General features: G+C 42.9%; 1 protein-coding gene and 1 long non-coding RNA gene across 11 annotated transcripts in view; one reads left to right on the top strand and one right to left on the bottom strand.

The window, feature by feature from the left end:
• Nucleotides 1-5,373, bottom strand: part of LOC307226874 — a 31,083-nt gene extending 25,710 nt beyond the window's left edge. For all 5 annotated transcript variants that reach the window (XR_013843633.1, XR_013843634.1, XR_013843635.1 and 2 more), the window contains exon 1: nt 3,460-5,373. This is a non-coding gene — a long non-coding RNA (uncharacterized lncRNA). The remainder of the gene's footprint in view (nt 1-3,459) is intronic.
• A 3,376-nt stretch (nt 5,374-8,749) lies between these two features.
• The window catches only part of RNF180 (ring finger protein 180), a 56,891-nt gene continuing 49,435 nt past the window's right edge, over nt 8,750-16,205 (top strand). Inside the window, exons 1-2 of one of the 6 annotated variants that reach the window (XM_079995554.1) lie at nt 8,750-9,833; nt 12,742-12,877. In XM_079995554.1, coding sequence (XP_079851680.1) covers nt 12,770-12,877 — 108 coding nt within the window. In that variant the 5' untranslated portion in view covers nt 8,750-9,833; nt 12,742-12,769. Of the gene's footprint in view, nt 9,838-9,864; nt 10,198-12,741; nt 12,878-13,192; nt 13,326-16,205 lie in introns of those variants that run through there. The other 5 variants (XM_079995552.1, XM_079995551.1, XM_079995553.1 and 2 more) reach the window with 5 other exon arrangements.

Here is a 16,205-nt window from a genome sequence, read left to right as displayed (position 1 = left end):
GTCTTCTGAATGTCACGTAGTTATTTATTGCTTTGACATCTGCTGGAAGGGCATTCCACAGGGCGGGCGCCACTACCGAGAAGGCCTTCTGCCTGGTTCCCTGTAGCTTTGCTTCTCGCAATGAAGGAACCGCCAGAAGGCCCTCGGCGCTGGACCTCAGCGTCCGGGCAGAACGATGGGGGTGGAGACGCTCCTTCAGGTATACTGGGCCGAGGCCGTTTGGGGCTTTAAAGGTCAACACCAGCACTTTGAATTGTGCTCGGAAACGTACTGGGAGCCAATGTAGGTCTTTCAAGACCGGTGTTATGTGGTCTCGGCGGCTGCCCCCAGTCACCAGTCTAGCTGCCGCATTCTGGATTAGTTGTAGTTTCCGAGTCACCTTCAAAGGTAGCCCCACGTAGAGCGCATTGCAGTAGTCCAAGCGGGAGATAACCAGAGCATGCACCACTCTGGCGAGACAGTCCGCAGGCAGGTAGGGTCTCAGCCTGCGTACCAGGTGGAGTTGGTAGACAGCTGCCCTGGATACAGAATTGACCTGCGCCTCCATGGACAGCTGTGAGTCCAAAATGACTCCCAGGCTGCGCACCTGGTCCTTCAGGGGCACAGTTACCCTATTCAGGACCAGGGAGTCCTCCACACCTGCCCGCCCCCTGTCCCCCAAAAACAGTACTTCTGTCTTGTCAGGATTCAATCTCAATCCATTAGCCGCCATCCATCCTCCAACCGCCTCCAGGCACTCACACAGGACCTTCACCGCCTTCACTGGTTCTGATTTGAAGGAGAGGTAGAGCTGGGTATCATCTGCATATTGATGGACACCCAGTCCAAACCCCCTGATGATCTCTCCCAGCGGCTTCATATAGATGTTAAAAAGCATGGGGGAGAGGACGGAACCCTGAGGCACCCCACAAGTGAGGGCCCAGGGGTCTGAACACTCATCCCCCACCACCACTTTCTGAACACGGTCCAGGAGGAAGGAGCGAAACCACTGTATAACAGTGCCCCCAGCTCCCAGCCCCTCTAGACGGTCCAGAAGGATGTTATGGTCGATTGTATCAAAGGCCGCTGAGAGATCCAGCAGAACTAGGAAACAACTCTCACCTTTGTCCCTAGCTCGCCGGAGATCATCAACCAGCGCGACCAAGGCAGTTTCAGTCCCATGATGAGGCCTGAATCCCGATTGGAAGGGATCCAAATGGTCCGCATCCTCCAGGCGTGCCTGGAGTTGTTCAGCAACCACGCGCTCAATCACCTTGCCCAAGAAAGGAAGATTTGAGACTGGGCGATAGTTGGCCATACTGGCCGGGTCTAAAGATGGTTTTTTAAGAAGCGGTTTAATGACCGCCTCTTTCAGCGGATCTGGGAATGTTCCCTCACAGAGGGAAGCATTCACCACCCCGCAGAGCCCATCGCCCAGCCCTTCCCGGCTTGCTTTTATTAGCCAAGATGGGCAAGGATCCAGGAGACAGGTGGTTGGTTTCACGCGTCCAAGCAGCCTGTCCACATCCTCGGGGGTAACGGATTGAAATTGATTCCATGCAACTTGACCAGACAGAGCTCTAGCACTCTCCCACCCCGGCACTGCTCCCACGGAGGTGTCTAGCTCCTTCCGAATATGAGTGATTTTATCTGCAAAAAACTTTGCAAAATCGTTGCAGGAGATCTTGGGGTCTTTACAAGGCCCCGGTGGTAAAGGTGGTTCCGTTAAATTACGAACCACCTGAAAGAGTCTCCTGCTACTATTTTCTGCAGATGCAATAGAGGCGGTGAAGAAAGTCTTCTTCGCCGTCGCTATCGCCACTTGGTAGGCTCGACGTTGAGCTCTAACCTGTGTCCGGTCAGATTCGGAGTGAGTTTTTTGCCACCGACGCTCTAGCCGTCTCAGCGATTGTTTCATCGCCCTCAGCTCCGAAGAAAACCACGGAGCTGTCCGGGCTCCATGCAATCGGAGAGGGCGCTTCGGAGCCAGACAGTCGATAGCCCTGGTTAACTCCGCATTCCAGCGGGCCACCAGGGAATCAGCTGAAAGGCCATCAACATGGGATAAAGCATCCCCTACCACTCTCTGGAAACCATTTGGATCCATTAAGTGGTGGGGGCGGACCATCCGAATTGGTCCCACCTCCCTGCAGAGGGGAAGGGTCGCGGAGAAGTCCAGTTGCACCAGGAAGTGATCTGACCATGGCACTTCTTTTGTTTCACTTTTACTTAGTGTCAGATCACCCACGTCACTAGAGGTGAACACCAGGTCTAAGGCATGTCCATGACTATGAGTTGGGCCAAACTTATTCAGGGACAGCCCCATGGAGGCCATGCTTTCCACGAAGTCCCGAGCAGCCCCTTGTAAGGTCGTGTCGGCATGGATGTTAAAATCTCCTAAGACAACCAAACTAGGTGTCTCCAGGAGAAAATCCGCCACGACCTGAAGCAGCTCAGACAGGGAATCCTTGGTGCAGCGGGGAGGTCGGTACACCAAAAGGAATCCTGTACTGCCCCTATTGCCCAACTTCCAGAACATGCACTCAGAAAACTGGATCTTCCCAGTAGGACGCCTGGTGCAAACTAGTGACTTCCTAAAAATCACTGCAACCCCCCCTCCCCGCCCACATAACCTGGGTTGCTGTGCGTAAGAGAAACCTGGTGGACAAGCAGCGGCAAGGACAGGCCCATCTGCTTCCTCCAACCAGGTCTCTGTCACACATGCCAGGTCAAATCCTCCATCCACAATCAGGTCGTGGATGGCAGTGGTTTTATTCATCATTGACCTGGCATTACACAGCAACACCTTCAGGTCATGTAGGTTTCCCCTGTTGATTCCAGTATCCATCTGGTCAAGACCAGACCCGGAGGCAGGGATAGTCTTCAAACAACGACTAAACCTGCCTCCTCGGTAATGACATGGTCTGGTCTTAGCGTAACTCCGCCTCCTGCCCATGATCACCGAGATCGGATGTCCCAGTGCTTCCTCCCCCGTGGAACTTGTCCCAGCCATCGTGTGGGGCCCCACAAAACTTTGATATGTACAAGATGCACAATTTTGAGGTGTGCAAGTCACAGCTCAATATTCCTTTTAAAATCTCTAGCGAACTAATAAATAAATGTGAAGACACAATTTTAAAAGTCAACTGTTGTTCATCAGCTGTGACACATTTGTCAAACCTGTAATTTCCCCAATACTTACTATTTTAGTTGTTGGCAATATCTGATGAAGCTAACGTATGCATTATATTTTAGCACATTTTAGTTTGAGGATTTCACTTCTCTTCACAGTACACATCGCATGCATCTGACTCACTTGGACTAGAATAAGTACTTCCTTTAGAGAAAATGGAGCAGATCATTGGCTTGATTGCTCATGGAAGTGAAGTTTTTTCCAATAAAAATATTGTGCAATTGAGTTAAGGACATTCCCTTTTCTGTACAGTAAAGGAAAATGATTGCCATAATAGTATTACTCACCTGACAAATCAGATTTGGTCCTGAATAACTGATTGAGAATCATTATCTTTCAAACAAAAGGAAACAAATGACATTTTCCTGAATATTACACTGTAGCCAGAAATAAATTGTATATGAGTCAGGATTAGAGTTTAGAGAACTCAATTGGCAAAGCAAAGTGTTACGAATTAAGAGCCAATTCAGATATCCAGCATGCATGCATGCAGTTCTCCACACTCTCCTAGAGAAGCCCACCTAATGCCCACTCTGCTGTCTTTTGGATATCAGATTAAGACATTTCTGTTCTCCCTGGGTTTGTAGAGAGTGTTAGCCGTACTCAGAGTAGATCAATTGAAATTATTGGGCATGACTAACTGAGGTTCATTAATTTCAATTGGATATATTCTAAGAATTTAGCTGGATAAATCTCCCAGTTTTAAATCCTCGCAGTACCGTTGGTGGTTTTAATGTATAGAATTTAGTAGTGTTTTAGTTCTGCACACAATATAATGTTCTGTTGTGTTGGTTCTGTATTGCTATATTAGTTGTCTCTTAAGTTTATTGTAACTCAATAGGACTTACTTCTGAGTAAATATGGATCAGGCTGCAATCTGATGGGTATTCTGAAATTTGATATCTGTTCACTTTAATGAAGTGGGTTGCTCCCCTTGTAAGGAGATATGTCTATAGAGCTTTCCTCTCCTGGGAAGTATATACCATGGGTGCTCAATGAGAACATTACCACTCCATCTTCCACAACAATAGCCACCTTAAAATATCTAAAGGACTGTCACATGTAAGATGGAGCAAACTTGTTTTCTCCTGCTCTGGATGGTAGGACCCAAACCAATGGCTTCAAGTTACAAGAAGGGAGATTCTGACTAAGCGTCAGGAAGAACTTTCTGACAGTAAGAGCTGTTTGACAATGGAATGGACTCCCTTGGAAGGTGGTGGACTCTCCTTCCTTGGAAGTTTTTAAGCAGAGGTTGGATGATGATATATCATGGTTGCTTTAGTTGAGATTCTTGCTTTGCAGGGGTTGGACTAGATGACACTTGGGGTCCCTTCCAACTCTATGAGTCTATGATTCTATGATTACATACATATCCTGCCTTTCTTCCAAAGAGTTCAGGACAGCATACATGTTTCCCTTTCCTTCCTCCTCACTTCCCATTTTAATCTAACAACAAACTCTGAGTGAGAGGGGCTGGTCCCAGGTCACCCAGCGAGTTTCGCGGCTTAGTGGCGAATGTGATTTGACTCAGTTTCCCCAGTTTCAGTTTGACACTCTAATCACTGCACCACACTGGTTCTTAATCACTTGGACTGAAGTGACAGTCAAGACATTCAGGTCTTATTATTAAAGAACTTGGAACAGCAGTAAAGAAAATGCCCTAAATATATTTTCACTTTGGGGTAAAGGGAGAAGAAGACCAGATATAAACTATAAACTGTAAAAGGTACAACAAATCTCTTCTAGAGAATTCCAATATTACAATTTAAAATATTAATGTTTGAGCCTCTTGCAGGCTTTCTCAAATAATTCTATAGGGAAGCTAGTTTCTGTTATTATTTCTTTCCCAAAGACATGCATTCCAACATTTATGGAAGTTAATTTTCTAGATTGAATGGCCGCACAATCACAAATGAGTTCCAAAGTTTTGACATCTTGTAGCTAGGTCTTAATTTGAGAAAGAGCTCAATGCCACATCCTGTAGGCCTGGCTCCAAATGACAGTGCCCAACCTTAGAAGCAAGTTATAATCAGGAGGATTACTATAATCCAGGTGCATTTTCCTCATCACTGAGGAATTCAGTGAGCATTCAGAGTTACTCCCATAGATAAGGAAGCAGACTGGAGAGCCTCTTCTCCAAAGCAGAGGTCCTACAGGGATGTGCTTTAACAAAATATAAGGTGACACAGAATCAAGCCTTGAACACTGTTGTTGTTGTTTAGTCGTTTAGTGATGTCTGACTCTTCGTGACCTCATGGACCAGAGCACGCCAGGCATTCCTGTCTTCCACTGCCTCCCGCAGTTTGGTCAAATTCATGCTGGTAGCTTCGAGAACACTATCCAACCATCTCATGCTCTGTTGTCCCCTTCTCTTTGTGCCCTCCATCTTTCCCAACATCAGGGTCTTTTCCAGGGAGTCTTCTCTTCTCATGAGGTGGCCAAAGTATTGGAGTCTCAGCTTCACAATCTGTCCTTCCAGTGAGCACTCAGGGCTGATTTCCTTAAGAATGGAGAGGTTTGATCTTCTTGCAGTCCATGGGACTCTCAAGAGTCTCCTCCAGCACCATAATTCAAAAGCATCAATTCTTTGGCGATCAGCCTTCTTTATGGTCCAGCTCTCACTTCCATACATCACTACTGGAAAAACCATAGCTTTAACTATACGGACCTTTGTTGGCAAGGTGATGTTTCTGCTTTTTAAGATGCTGTCTAGGTTTGTCATTGCTTTCCTCCCAAGAAACAGGCTTATTTTAGTTTTGTGACTGCTGTCACCATCTGCAGTGATCATGGAGCCCAAGAAAGTAAAATCTCTCACTGCCTCCATTTCTTCCCCTTCTATTTGCCAGGAGGTGATGGGACCAGTGGCCATGATCTTTGTTTTTTTATGTTGAGACCATATTTTGCACTCTCCTCTTTCACTCTCCTTGAACCCTAGTTTGCTCTTTATAACTAATTACAGATACACACACCAGATGCAACATGAATCAGAACAATTTATTCGGATTGCTATGTACAATTCCTTAAGTTTTCACATTGATCTTAACTGAAGAGTAGCTATAATATTTGACTGTGTACAGTAGACATAATACATTTAAACCACACCCACAAGAATCCTGGGGCCTGCTGGGATTTGTACCTCTGTGGGTGTAGAATACTGTACATCTCTCAGGACTCTTTTGGGGTGTCCTGAAATTAACTCACATTTCTTCCTTTTTATTTTTTTCCAATATATTGGCTATCAAAAGAATCTCTCTCAGCTTTAGTGTATGTTCATCAAAAACCCAAAGTCGTTCCATGAGATTTGTCAGCAATGAGCCTTATTGCAGCAAGAAATAGCAATTAGAGCTGCATCCTTCCAATAACAATAATAACTCTAGCCTCATAAAGGACCTTTGATGATCCTTCATTTTGAAACAAAAGTAACAGCTTTTGTGAAGCAAAAGTAATAACTTAGTGATTTATGTGCATTGAAAGAAAGGGGGAAATGGTGCAGATTCATCTTTCAGGAAGTTACCATATTATCTTTGTGTGTTGTTTACGGCTACAAGCGCTATCATATTTTAGAGATAACTCACCAGAGCTTTTCTTTGTTCATAGAAAAGGTTTGTGGTTAAACCTTGTAAAAATGCTGTTCACACTTAGTTGATCATATTCCTGTGAATGTTCCAAACTTGGAATGCTCGCATTAGGACTGAAATAAAGTCATTCGACCAGTCACACATTGTCAAGCAATTGTTAAGTGTTTGAAGTGTGAACTTATTAGAACTGGGTGCACTACAGAGATTTCCATTATTATAAAAATAAAAATCAAAGCTGGTTAACTGTTGTGGTGAAGCAATGCCATTAAAGGTTCTAAATAATTGTAATGAATTATTTAACGCCACAGGGTCTCCATTAGAACAGCTTAATTGGGGAATACTGTACAATAAAAAGATACACTACTATCTAAAAAGAGGCATTATTGGCTTCATCCAGCAATATCTGAATGCAGTCTAACAATATGCTAAGAACTGAACTTTTATTACCCAATGGGTAAAATAGAATGGCTTTCTGCAATAGAACTACATAGAAACAACAGCGTGAAATCTAGTTTCTCCCACCTCAGTGATGTCTCTAGCCCAACTTAATGTCATTCCTGATGCCATTACAAGGTGCAAGGAGCTGTTTAGGAAGCAAGTAGGGATTCCCTTGCACTTGAACCAGAATCTGCAGTTAGTGCAGAATGATGCAGCTCAATTGCCAACAGGAAGAAGACCCTGTTAGCATTTTAGATCTCTGTTCAGAGATCTCCACTGGTTGCCTCTTTGCTACCAGGCCAAATTCAAGATGTCACTATTAGTATATAAAGCCTTTAACAGCTTGGAACCAATTTACTTGCAGAATTGCCTTACCCCATATAGGAACACACAACCACTTCATACTGCAGAATTCACAGTTACAGACACTACATAATACTTGTTCTGCACTTGTAAGAAATTACCTGGTATAGAAATTTTGTAAAATAAATAAAAATAAAAATAAAACAACAACAACACTGGCAACTATGACTACACACAAAGACAGCACAGAGTGGAAAAATAACCTAAGTCAATTGCCAGCTGCCACTAGGCTACTGCTACCAAATGTTATAGTGCCCACTCACAATCACAAACTCTTTATTTACTTGAGCTATTTATGTACTGCTCTTTATAATATTTATCACCAGGTGGGTTACAATGCTAATTAAAACATTTTCATATCTTACACAGTAAGATATGCAATGGAACATTTAAACTTCACAACCAAGCTGATGGTCTTGCAAATGTCAGCATCTGCACCGTCATGTTATATTTTGGTGCTTTAAATAGGTCACAGATTATTCCAGATGATGAAAAGCTTTGTGCTGTGCTGTTGTAATCTGTGCTGTTATAATCCAGCAAAAACATAAAATGTCACATTAAAGCAGATATAGACAACAATGACAATTGCAACTCAGAGCCTTTCCACAGAACCACTGAGTGCATGCCCCTTCATTAATGACTTCTTCATTGACAATGGTATGAGCTACCCAGAAGCAAGGGAAGGACATCCTGGCCAGTGCCACTACTGAAAGCACAAAGGAGGTTATCATTATGCAATCCTTCCCTCCCCAGAAAAGCTCCATAGCAAGGTGAATATTACCATGTCCCCAGATATTGATGAGAGAATGAGCAGATGCAGCAACACTGAGATTGAATTCTTTGTCCTACAAGGAAGAATACCATCCCCAAAGTCAGCTGCACGGAGAATGAAAAAATGAAGGCAAGGTCACTCTGGCCGGCAAAAGGATGAAGAGCCAGTTAGATGCAGCAACCAGCTCTATCCCAGGAAGCAATCCAGTAATGGAAGGTCAGTGCAAACGCCTGTTAAAATCTCTCATGCAGACATTAACAAACAGATCTTAGTGCTTTCCTTCAACTTGCTTTCCTTTGCAGATGTTGCCTTGTACATTACTTTTTTTAAAGTCTTAGGGCAGGGTCTGCAGCTTATTTCCATTCTACGTTCAGCACCGGCCAACAGCATTGTTGCTTTCAAAGATCTTATAATAGGGAGAGAGATTCTGTTCTTCACACACACACACAACACTACTTTTGTGAATACCCAAAAGGTGCCCCTTTCACCAAATACATTCCATACAACAATCGCAGAAGAGAGCAATGAATTAGCTTTTACATTTCATAAGTCTGCCCTGCGAGAATGAAGAAATATCTGTAATAAATGTGTTGTCTTCAAGGAAGACTTGCGTACTCTGAGCTACAAAAAGTGGAAGCCAACACATAACCTGGTCCCATGAAAACGTTCTCCTCAAGAGTATTTTGGTAGTGCAATCCCTTCAAGTGTATAATACCAACAGGGAAACTTTGGTGCCTGTTTGAGCAGCAAGACCTTAACCGCAAGATTATCTATTTATTACGTTTCTGCCCCTCTTTTCTGCCAAGGAGCCCAGAGCATGCAATGCCCATTGATCCTTACAACCACCCTTGTAAGGTAGGCGAGACTGAGAGACGATGACTGGCCCAGGGTCACCCAGCAGACTTCAAGCCTGGGAGGGGGATTTAAACCAAAATTTCCCTGGTCACGGTCCAACTAGGATACCTCAGTGACACCTATAGAATATGGCAAGACTTTCCTTTTAAAAAGTACTCTGAGCATGTATGGAGCGCGCTCCAAAGCAAGCACAAGCAGTAGGGCTCGGGGTCAGATCCTCCACCCCCTATGCTCTTTTCGGAGAGAAAAGAAGCAGCTATATTATAGCTATAGGCGCGAGAAGCAGCAGCAGCAGCAGCAGCAGGCGGCGACGGTACTTTAGCTAGACCTCGCCGCCCCTCCCAGCCTGCTCTACTACTACAGCCACCATCCCGGGAAGGAGCGGCGCTGAAGGAAAACGAGGGCGCGGGCGAAGCCGACGAGCCCTTCTTCTCCCGCTTCCAGCGCCCCGCTTTGCCCGAGGAGACCGAGCGCTTTCCGCTGCCGTTTGTCTCCCGTCTCTTCCCGTTTGGCGCCGCGACAGCCCGCATCTCTCATAATCCCCCCCGGCAGAGACTCGACAAAGCACCGCCGAGCCAACCAGGCCTCTCTGGCGCCCTCCTTGCTCTCCCTCAGAGGGCGCCTCCGCAGCGGCCGGGCGCCAAGAGGGGCAGAGGCAGGTAAATGGGGGCGGCCGGGCGCGCGCGCGCGCGGGAGTTTCTGTCAGGCACGGCCGGGCTGAGGAGGAGAAGGAGGCCTAGTCGCTGTGGTCGAGGAGACAAGCAGGCAGGCGCCTCCTCCTCCTCCTCCTCCTTTTCCAGCCTCCGCGTGAGGGCAGAGGGAGAAGGGGGTGTCACACGAAGGCTGCCTCTTCCCTGTGGGTGTAGAATAAAGGGGCGCCTCGTCTGAAGGAGGCACAGCAGCCAGGACGGTCCCGCGAGGGAAGCCGCGTGGAAAGGAATGGCAGTGGCATCGCCCTTCCCCACACGACCCCCTGTCAAACAGTAGGGGCGGCGGCAGCAGGAGTAAAAATACATTATGTGTGTGGAGAGAGAGATGAGAGAAGCTTTCCCCCACCTGTTTCGTACGAAAGGTGGAGGGGGGAACCATGCTCCCTTTTCTAAATGTATTTCCTCTGAAGCGCCTTTTTGATTTCGAGGGAGTTAACTTGAAAGCACATTTAGAATCTCAGCCTTGTTTTCTGGATTACGTTTCAGTCATTTGTAAGCGAAAAGTGCCTTTTCTTGAAGGTCCAGCAGTTGGGCAGGAAAGCATGCTGCTTCTTTTAAGGAGAGGGGGGGGCACTACTTAAACTGCTAAATTCCACAGGGATTTATGATGCTTATTATTCTTAATTTCCATTTATAGACTGCTTACAACCTGAAGATTGCAAGGCAGTACAATAAATAAGAAAATACACAATTTACACAAATACTATAGCAATATAAATCAAGTCAAGAGAGCATTACCAGTATAATGGTAGTATAATGGCAGTATAATGTAAGATTTCAATTATCATAACAAACATTATTCATACAACCACTCACCTAATCTCACTCATCATCTGTTCTATAGAACCAGTACAATCATTCACTACCTAAAGCATTATCTCTGTCATTGAACCATTCATAAATAAATCACTAATGCTCAATAATATTACAACCCACACACAGGAGATCCCTGCCAAGTACACACATGTAAGATACTCTCCCCATTTCTGAAGCACTGTTGATGGAGAATTCCTACAGCTCAATTCTAAAAGGTCCACTAAGGCTGTATCCTATACCCACTTTCTTGGGGGAAGGAAACACTGAACACAGTGGGATTTCCCTTTGAGCAGACATCTATAGTATTGTGCTCTGTGTGTGTGCTGCGTAGTTTTATGTTAGATTTATGTACCACCTTTCAGTAGGCATGTTCATGCCACTAGCAAAATTACATCTGAGCAAAAAGATTTTTCATGATGGAAACAAATACAATGTCTGCTGCTTAAGTACACAGTTAGGTGTACTTCAAGATATTCAAGTTTTCTGTAAGCATTAGCATTTCTTCATTGTATCCAAACATAGAAGAGCTAAGCATACTCTCCTCGAGGAGGACTGCAAGACATGAGTAAATTTGACTAATAAAAGAATTTCATGAACTTTTTTTAAAGGAGCAATGGACCACAAATTCTGGAGCAAATGAGAGGACACATTAAATACATGTATGCATTTAGCATGATTTGTTTTTACTTTACAAATAACAATTGTTGGAGAAGAGTGGAGATCAGGATCGGGACCACAACACTCAAGAGGGATAGTCCTTTCCCACTGTGCAATTGATTCTGATGAAAATGTCTCTCACACACTGTTCCCAAGCTGCTATTGATGCCAAATAGAAAGCAAATATATCAAATGCACATTCACATTTACCATACCATCTCATTTTGTCCTTGAAAGCTAAGCATGTTTTAGTGGCAGTTGCATTCCATAATGTGTTTCTAGATTAACACATTATGGAATCCTTGTGGATTATGGGCCTCACCGGTTGGAAGAGGAGGATAGTTGGTATGGGAGTTTACAGAGTCTACCAGAGGTTAACTAGAGGCCTGACTCTTACTGTGCCAGGTGTTTAGCCTTGAAACACTGAAAAATAATGATATTTCATTATGTAACATTTTGTTTTTGTCAATCATAGTTAAGAAATTTGACAATGGGGACTAGAAATCTAACTAGTCATGGTTTAATATAGTTTAATACTTCAGGAAAAACCTTGACTCAAAGCAACAGTCAGAGGGAGAACATGTTGCTACAGAGCAAAGCAACATATTTCACCTGTCAGGAATACATTCCTGTAAGCAGTCCTATGTGACTGCTTGTGTGAATGAAGAATTGAAGTTTTCTTTTAGCTTTGCAATCAGGTAAAGATTTTACACTGAGTTACCTCTTCAGGTATTGAAAACTTGAACACGGTGATGATGCAGGGGATGTAGTTATGGGGCATGATGGAAATTCAGCTGCACCCTGCATCTGTTCAAGGAATCTGCATAGATAGCAGAACTATTTGTTCAAATTATTTGGACCTATGCAAAAAACAAAACAAAAACAACCAAGAATATGACTGTCATTAATATGACTATTCTGTTAATGGGAATAAAACAGAGAATAAACTTTACTTCCCTCAGATCCATTGTACATTCAGAGATGGATCAGGGGAGGAAAGTGGGGGAAAGAGGGCTAAACCGATTTCACAGGAACAAAGCCACTCCCACTGATTTTGGTAGCAATACTGTGCAGAAGGTGCATATGAGGAAATGAGTGGGAGCAAAACGCAGTAACTAATAAAAGTTAGCATAAAGTACTCTGATAAATCACAGGATAAAAGATGATAAGTAGTGGCATCAATACAATGGGCTGAGTAGTATGTGCATCGTGAAGAGTCAAGAAGCGTTTAATATGGATAAAACATCAGCTAATGTGGATTGACCCATAACTTTGTACATCAGAATAAAATGTAAGGTTCTCTTTCTCTGAAAGAACTGGTGAAAAAACACAGAATACAGAAACATAATAAAGTATGCTATTTTTATTTGATTCTAACAGATATACAGTTCAAAGAACCAGAATTAAGATGAATAGCCAAGGTCAGGGTGACATGCTTCGTTGCTGGAAGTGTCGAAAATACGTAGCTAATTCTGATTGCCTCATAAATGACCAAACTGCAGATTTGGTCTTTGAAGTAAGTAAAAAAATGTATTGTTTCTTCTAGGCCATTACTAGAGTATGTATGTATGTATAATTTAGGAATGCTGGAATTAACATGTTCAAAATTGCACAGTTTATATACTACTGAATTAAGAAGAACTGGTTTATGGATATTCACCCATTGGACAATTTAAACTATTTGTTTATCAAATGGAGCTTTATTGATATTTTTAGTATTCTGAAGTACTCTTTCATATTTGTATTGTATTGTATTGTATTGTATTGTATTGTATTGTATTGTATTGTATTGTATTGTAGATGTCATATACAGTATGCCCAATGCAGAAAACAGGGAAGTAAATCACAATACCGGTTTTGTGCTGTTGTACTGGATCTGTGTCTCTCCATAGCCATGAGTTACTTTGTAGAGAGTGTGTTCAACTTTACAAATTTTCTACAACTCTGCAGCTCAGACTATTGCAGTAAGTATTTATTTTGATTTGTAGTTATGATACAGTGCTATTAAGTTGCTAACCCTAAAATTTTAGGAAAGCAAAAAAATTAAAGACATCCGCAATGCTAAATTGCCTAATCTCTATGATTTATAAGGATAGTTTAGAGAGATTCACCATTGCAGCAGGGAGCACAACAAGGGCTCGCAAGATTAAACTTCTGAAAAGTATAAATAAGCTTAAACTTGCAATAACTGTTTCGACTGCACAGGAAGATGAACAAAGGATCAGTAGGCACCAGCATTCTTACATTATTTTACAGTCAGAAGAAGAATCTGTTTGGCACAGACCTTTTAGGTGATGGGGTGCTTTTCACTGTGATAAAATAATTTCAGCAACTATTATTGTTATTGCTATTGATAACCCAGAGAAATATAAGCACACTTAAATCCTATTGAAATCAATGTAAATTAATAACACAGGTTTTTTTTGAATGCACCTATTGTCTTTAACCTCCTGCCAACCTAGCAGTTCGAAAGCACGTCAAAGTGCAAGTAGATAAATAGGTACCGCTCCGGCAGGAAGGTAAACGGCATTTCCATGCGCTGCTCTGGTTCACCAGAAGTGGCTTAGTCATGCTGGCCACATGACCCGGAAGCTGTATGCCGGCTCCCTCGGCCAATAAAGCGAGATGAGCGCCGCAACCCCAGAGTCGGTCACGACTGGACCTAATGGTCAGATGTCCCTTTACCTTTATTCTCTTTAACGATGCTGTTTTCTGTTCAGTTGCTTTCACAATTACTTAGAAGTGCTATGGAAATCCGTCAGATTAGTTTAAAAATAATCGTGGCATTGGTCCATTGCTCAAGCCTGCTTCCTCTACAGCCTCTCATTTTCAACCCATTAAAGAATCTCATATAGGGGAACTAGGAAAGAGGCCTTGGAGAGCTGATACTAGATTGAATGGGCAGGCCTGGGCTCTATGGACCGATGGTCTGAGACCAGGCATCTCCAAACTCAGCCCTCTAGATGTTTTGGGACTACCATTCCCATCATCCCTAACTAACAGGACCAGTGGTCAGGGATGGGAATGGTAGTCCCAAAACATCTGGAGGGCTGAGTTTGGGGATGCCTTGTCTGAGACAGTTTCAGGCAGCTTCGTAAATTGTTAATATATCATCATAATTCACTAGCTAAGAAAATCATTTTCATTAAAAAATGGGAAGTTTAAATCTTGGCTTAAAAAAAACAAAATACAAAATGCATTTGTGCAGTTGCTGTCATTTTGCAGCATCAGTTAATTATCAAGCACTGGTTTCCACTAGCTCCCCTGCTGATGTCTTTTATAATGCTGGTTCAGAGAGAAGAGCAAAGTAAAAGTGCACCATGCTGATTCTTCATCCGCAATGTAATGCTGTGTTTGCCAGGAAAGAAAATAACATCATTTTTTTCAGTTTTGTATGTCTAAGTTAAACATAGACTATTGGGAGCAGCTTTATTCTTAATCTGGATTATGAAACTGGGTGATACATGCAGAAAAAGAAATTCACATTATTTTCCTTTCCTTATATAGCAACCCTTTAAAAATTTCCACCTCTTAATGATTTGAAATAATCTGTAAGGAGAATCTGGACGGTGTTTTTGTATCTGCTTCTAGCTTAACTGTAGTGTCTCCTACACATTCTTCAGATGTTATAGCATGACTCAGCATAACAGGGCTAGGCAAGCAACCCAATGCACTATGTGCAATCACATGATTAATAAGGACAAACAGATGTCAAAAGTTTTGCATCTGTCCTACTTTGAAACCCAGTGCAAGAACAGGCAATACATGGCTTGTGAATTATCTGTACTTTTTACAGCTTTTTATGTGAATAGCAGGATATTTTTAGGATTCCAGTTTTTACAGTGTCAAAAGCCATCTATTTCTCTCGTTTGACCAGTTTCAGCTAAGAAATAAGCCTTCAAATTCATCAAGCTTCTCCAGTCAAAAGGACAGGTCTGCTTCCTACACTTGTTATAACTAAGGCTTTGTGAATTGCACGATTTTTTCCACAATATGTTATCAGGCATAGAATTCAGTACCTCAAGTTTCTCAGGCTTAGTCTTTTTTAAAAGCAAGTGATTGGCCCTCATGATAGTGAAGATATGCTTGAAAGTGTGAAGGAGCATCTGGTGAAATCTCAGAAGCTTTCTGAAAGCAGCTGATGAGTAGGGGAGGTGGTTTTATTGACCTGCATAGTTTAAAAGGGCTTTTCTACACACACACACACACACAGAGAGAGAGAGAGAGAGAGAAAGAGAGAGAGAGAGAGAGAGAGAGAACGGGCATTATTTTGTAGTACTTACGTTTTTTAATATAGAGTGTACATAACACTTAGGTCCTTCCATCTCCTTCCAATCATCTGGCCACAAAAGCACCAGGCTATGATGCAGCAAACGATAATAATGTGTCTTAAAAGTGTTTATTCATAAAGGTGGGATTATTTTTACACAATATTATAATTAACTATCAATGCTTTTAAAGTCTTCAGTACCATCCAACTTTTATGTTACATTAGAAGGATTTTTTTTAGCAATTCTCAAACATCTCATGCTGGATGGGTAATAGATATCTGATATCTCACAAGTTGATTCTCTGTGACTTTTTCCAAATTAAAAAGAAATGTGGAAGTGTACCTTGATATGGCTGTAGAGGAGTGGAGGAGAAGAGGCTCAGTAAAGCATTGTGTCCAGAAATACATACACCTACACATAATCCCTCCAAAGAAAGTATAGTACCCTATAACTTATCTGCATATTAGGTAGTCTGGGTAGTCTATGCCTGCAGTAGTAAGTTTAGAGGAAACTGCTCCCCCCCACACACACACACACTTGAAGCACATGCTGCCCTTGCTGCAGGGTCTACTT

The sequence above is a fragment of the Podarcis cretensis genome (assembly GCF_951804945.1).
Source record: "Podarcis cretensis genome assembly, chromosome: 11".
In the NCBI taxonomy this organism is placed as follows: Eukaryota; Metazoa; Chordata; class Lepidosauria; order Squamata; family Lacertidae; genus Podarcis; species Podarcis cretensis.
This window is presented reverse-complemented; position numbering and strand designations above follow the sequence as displayed.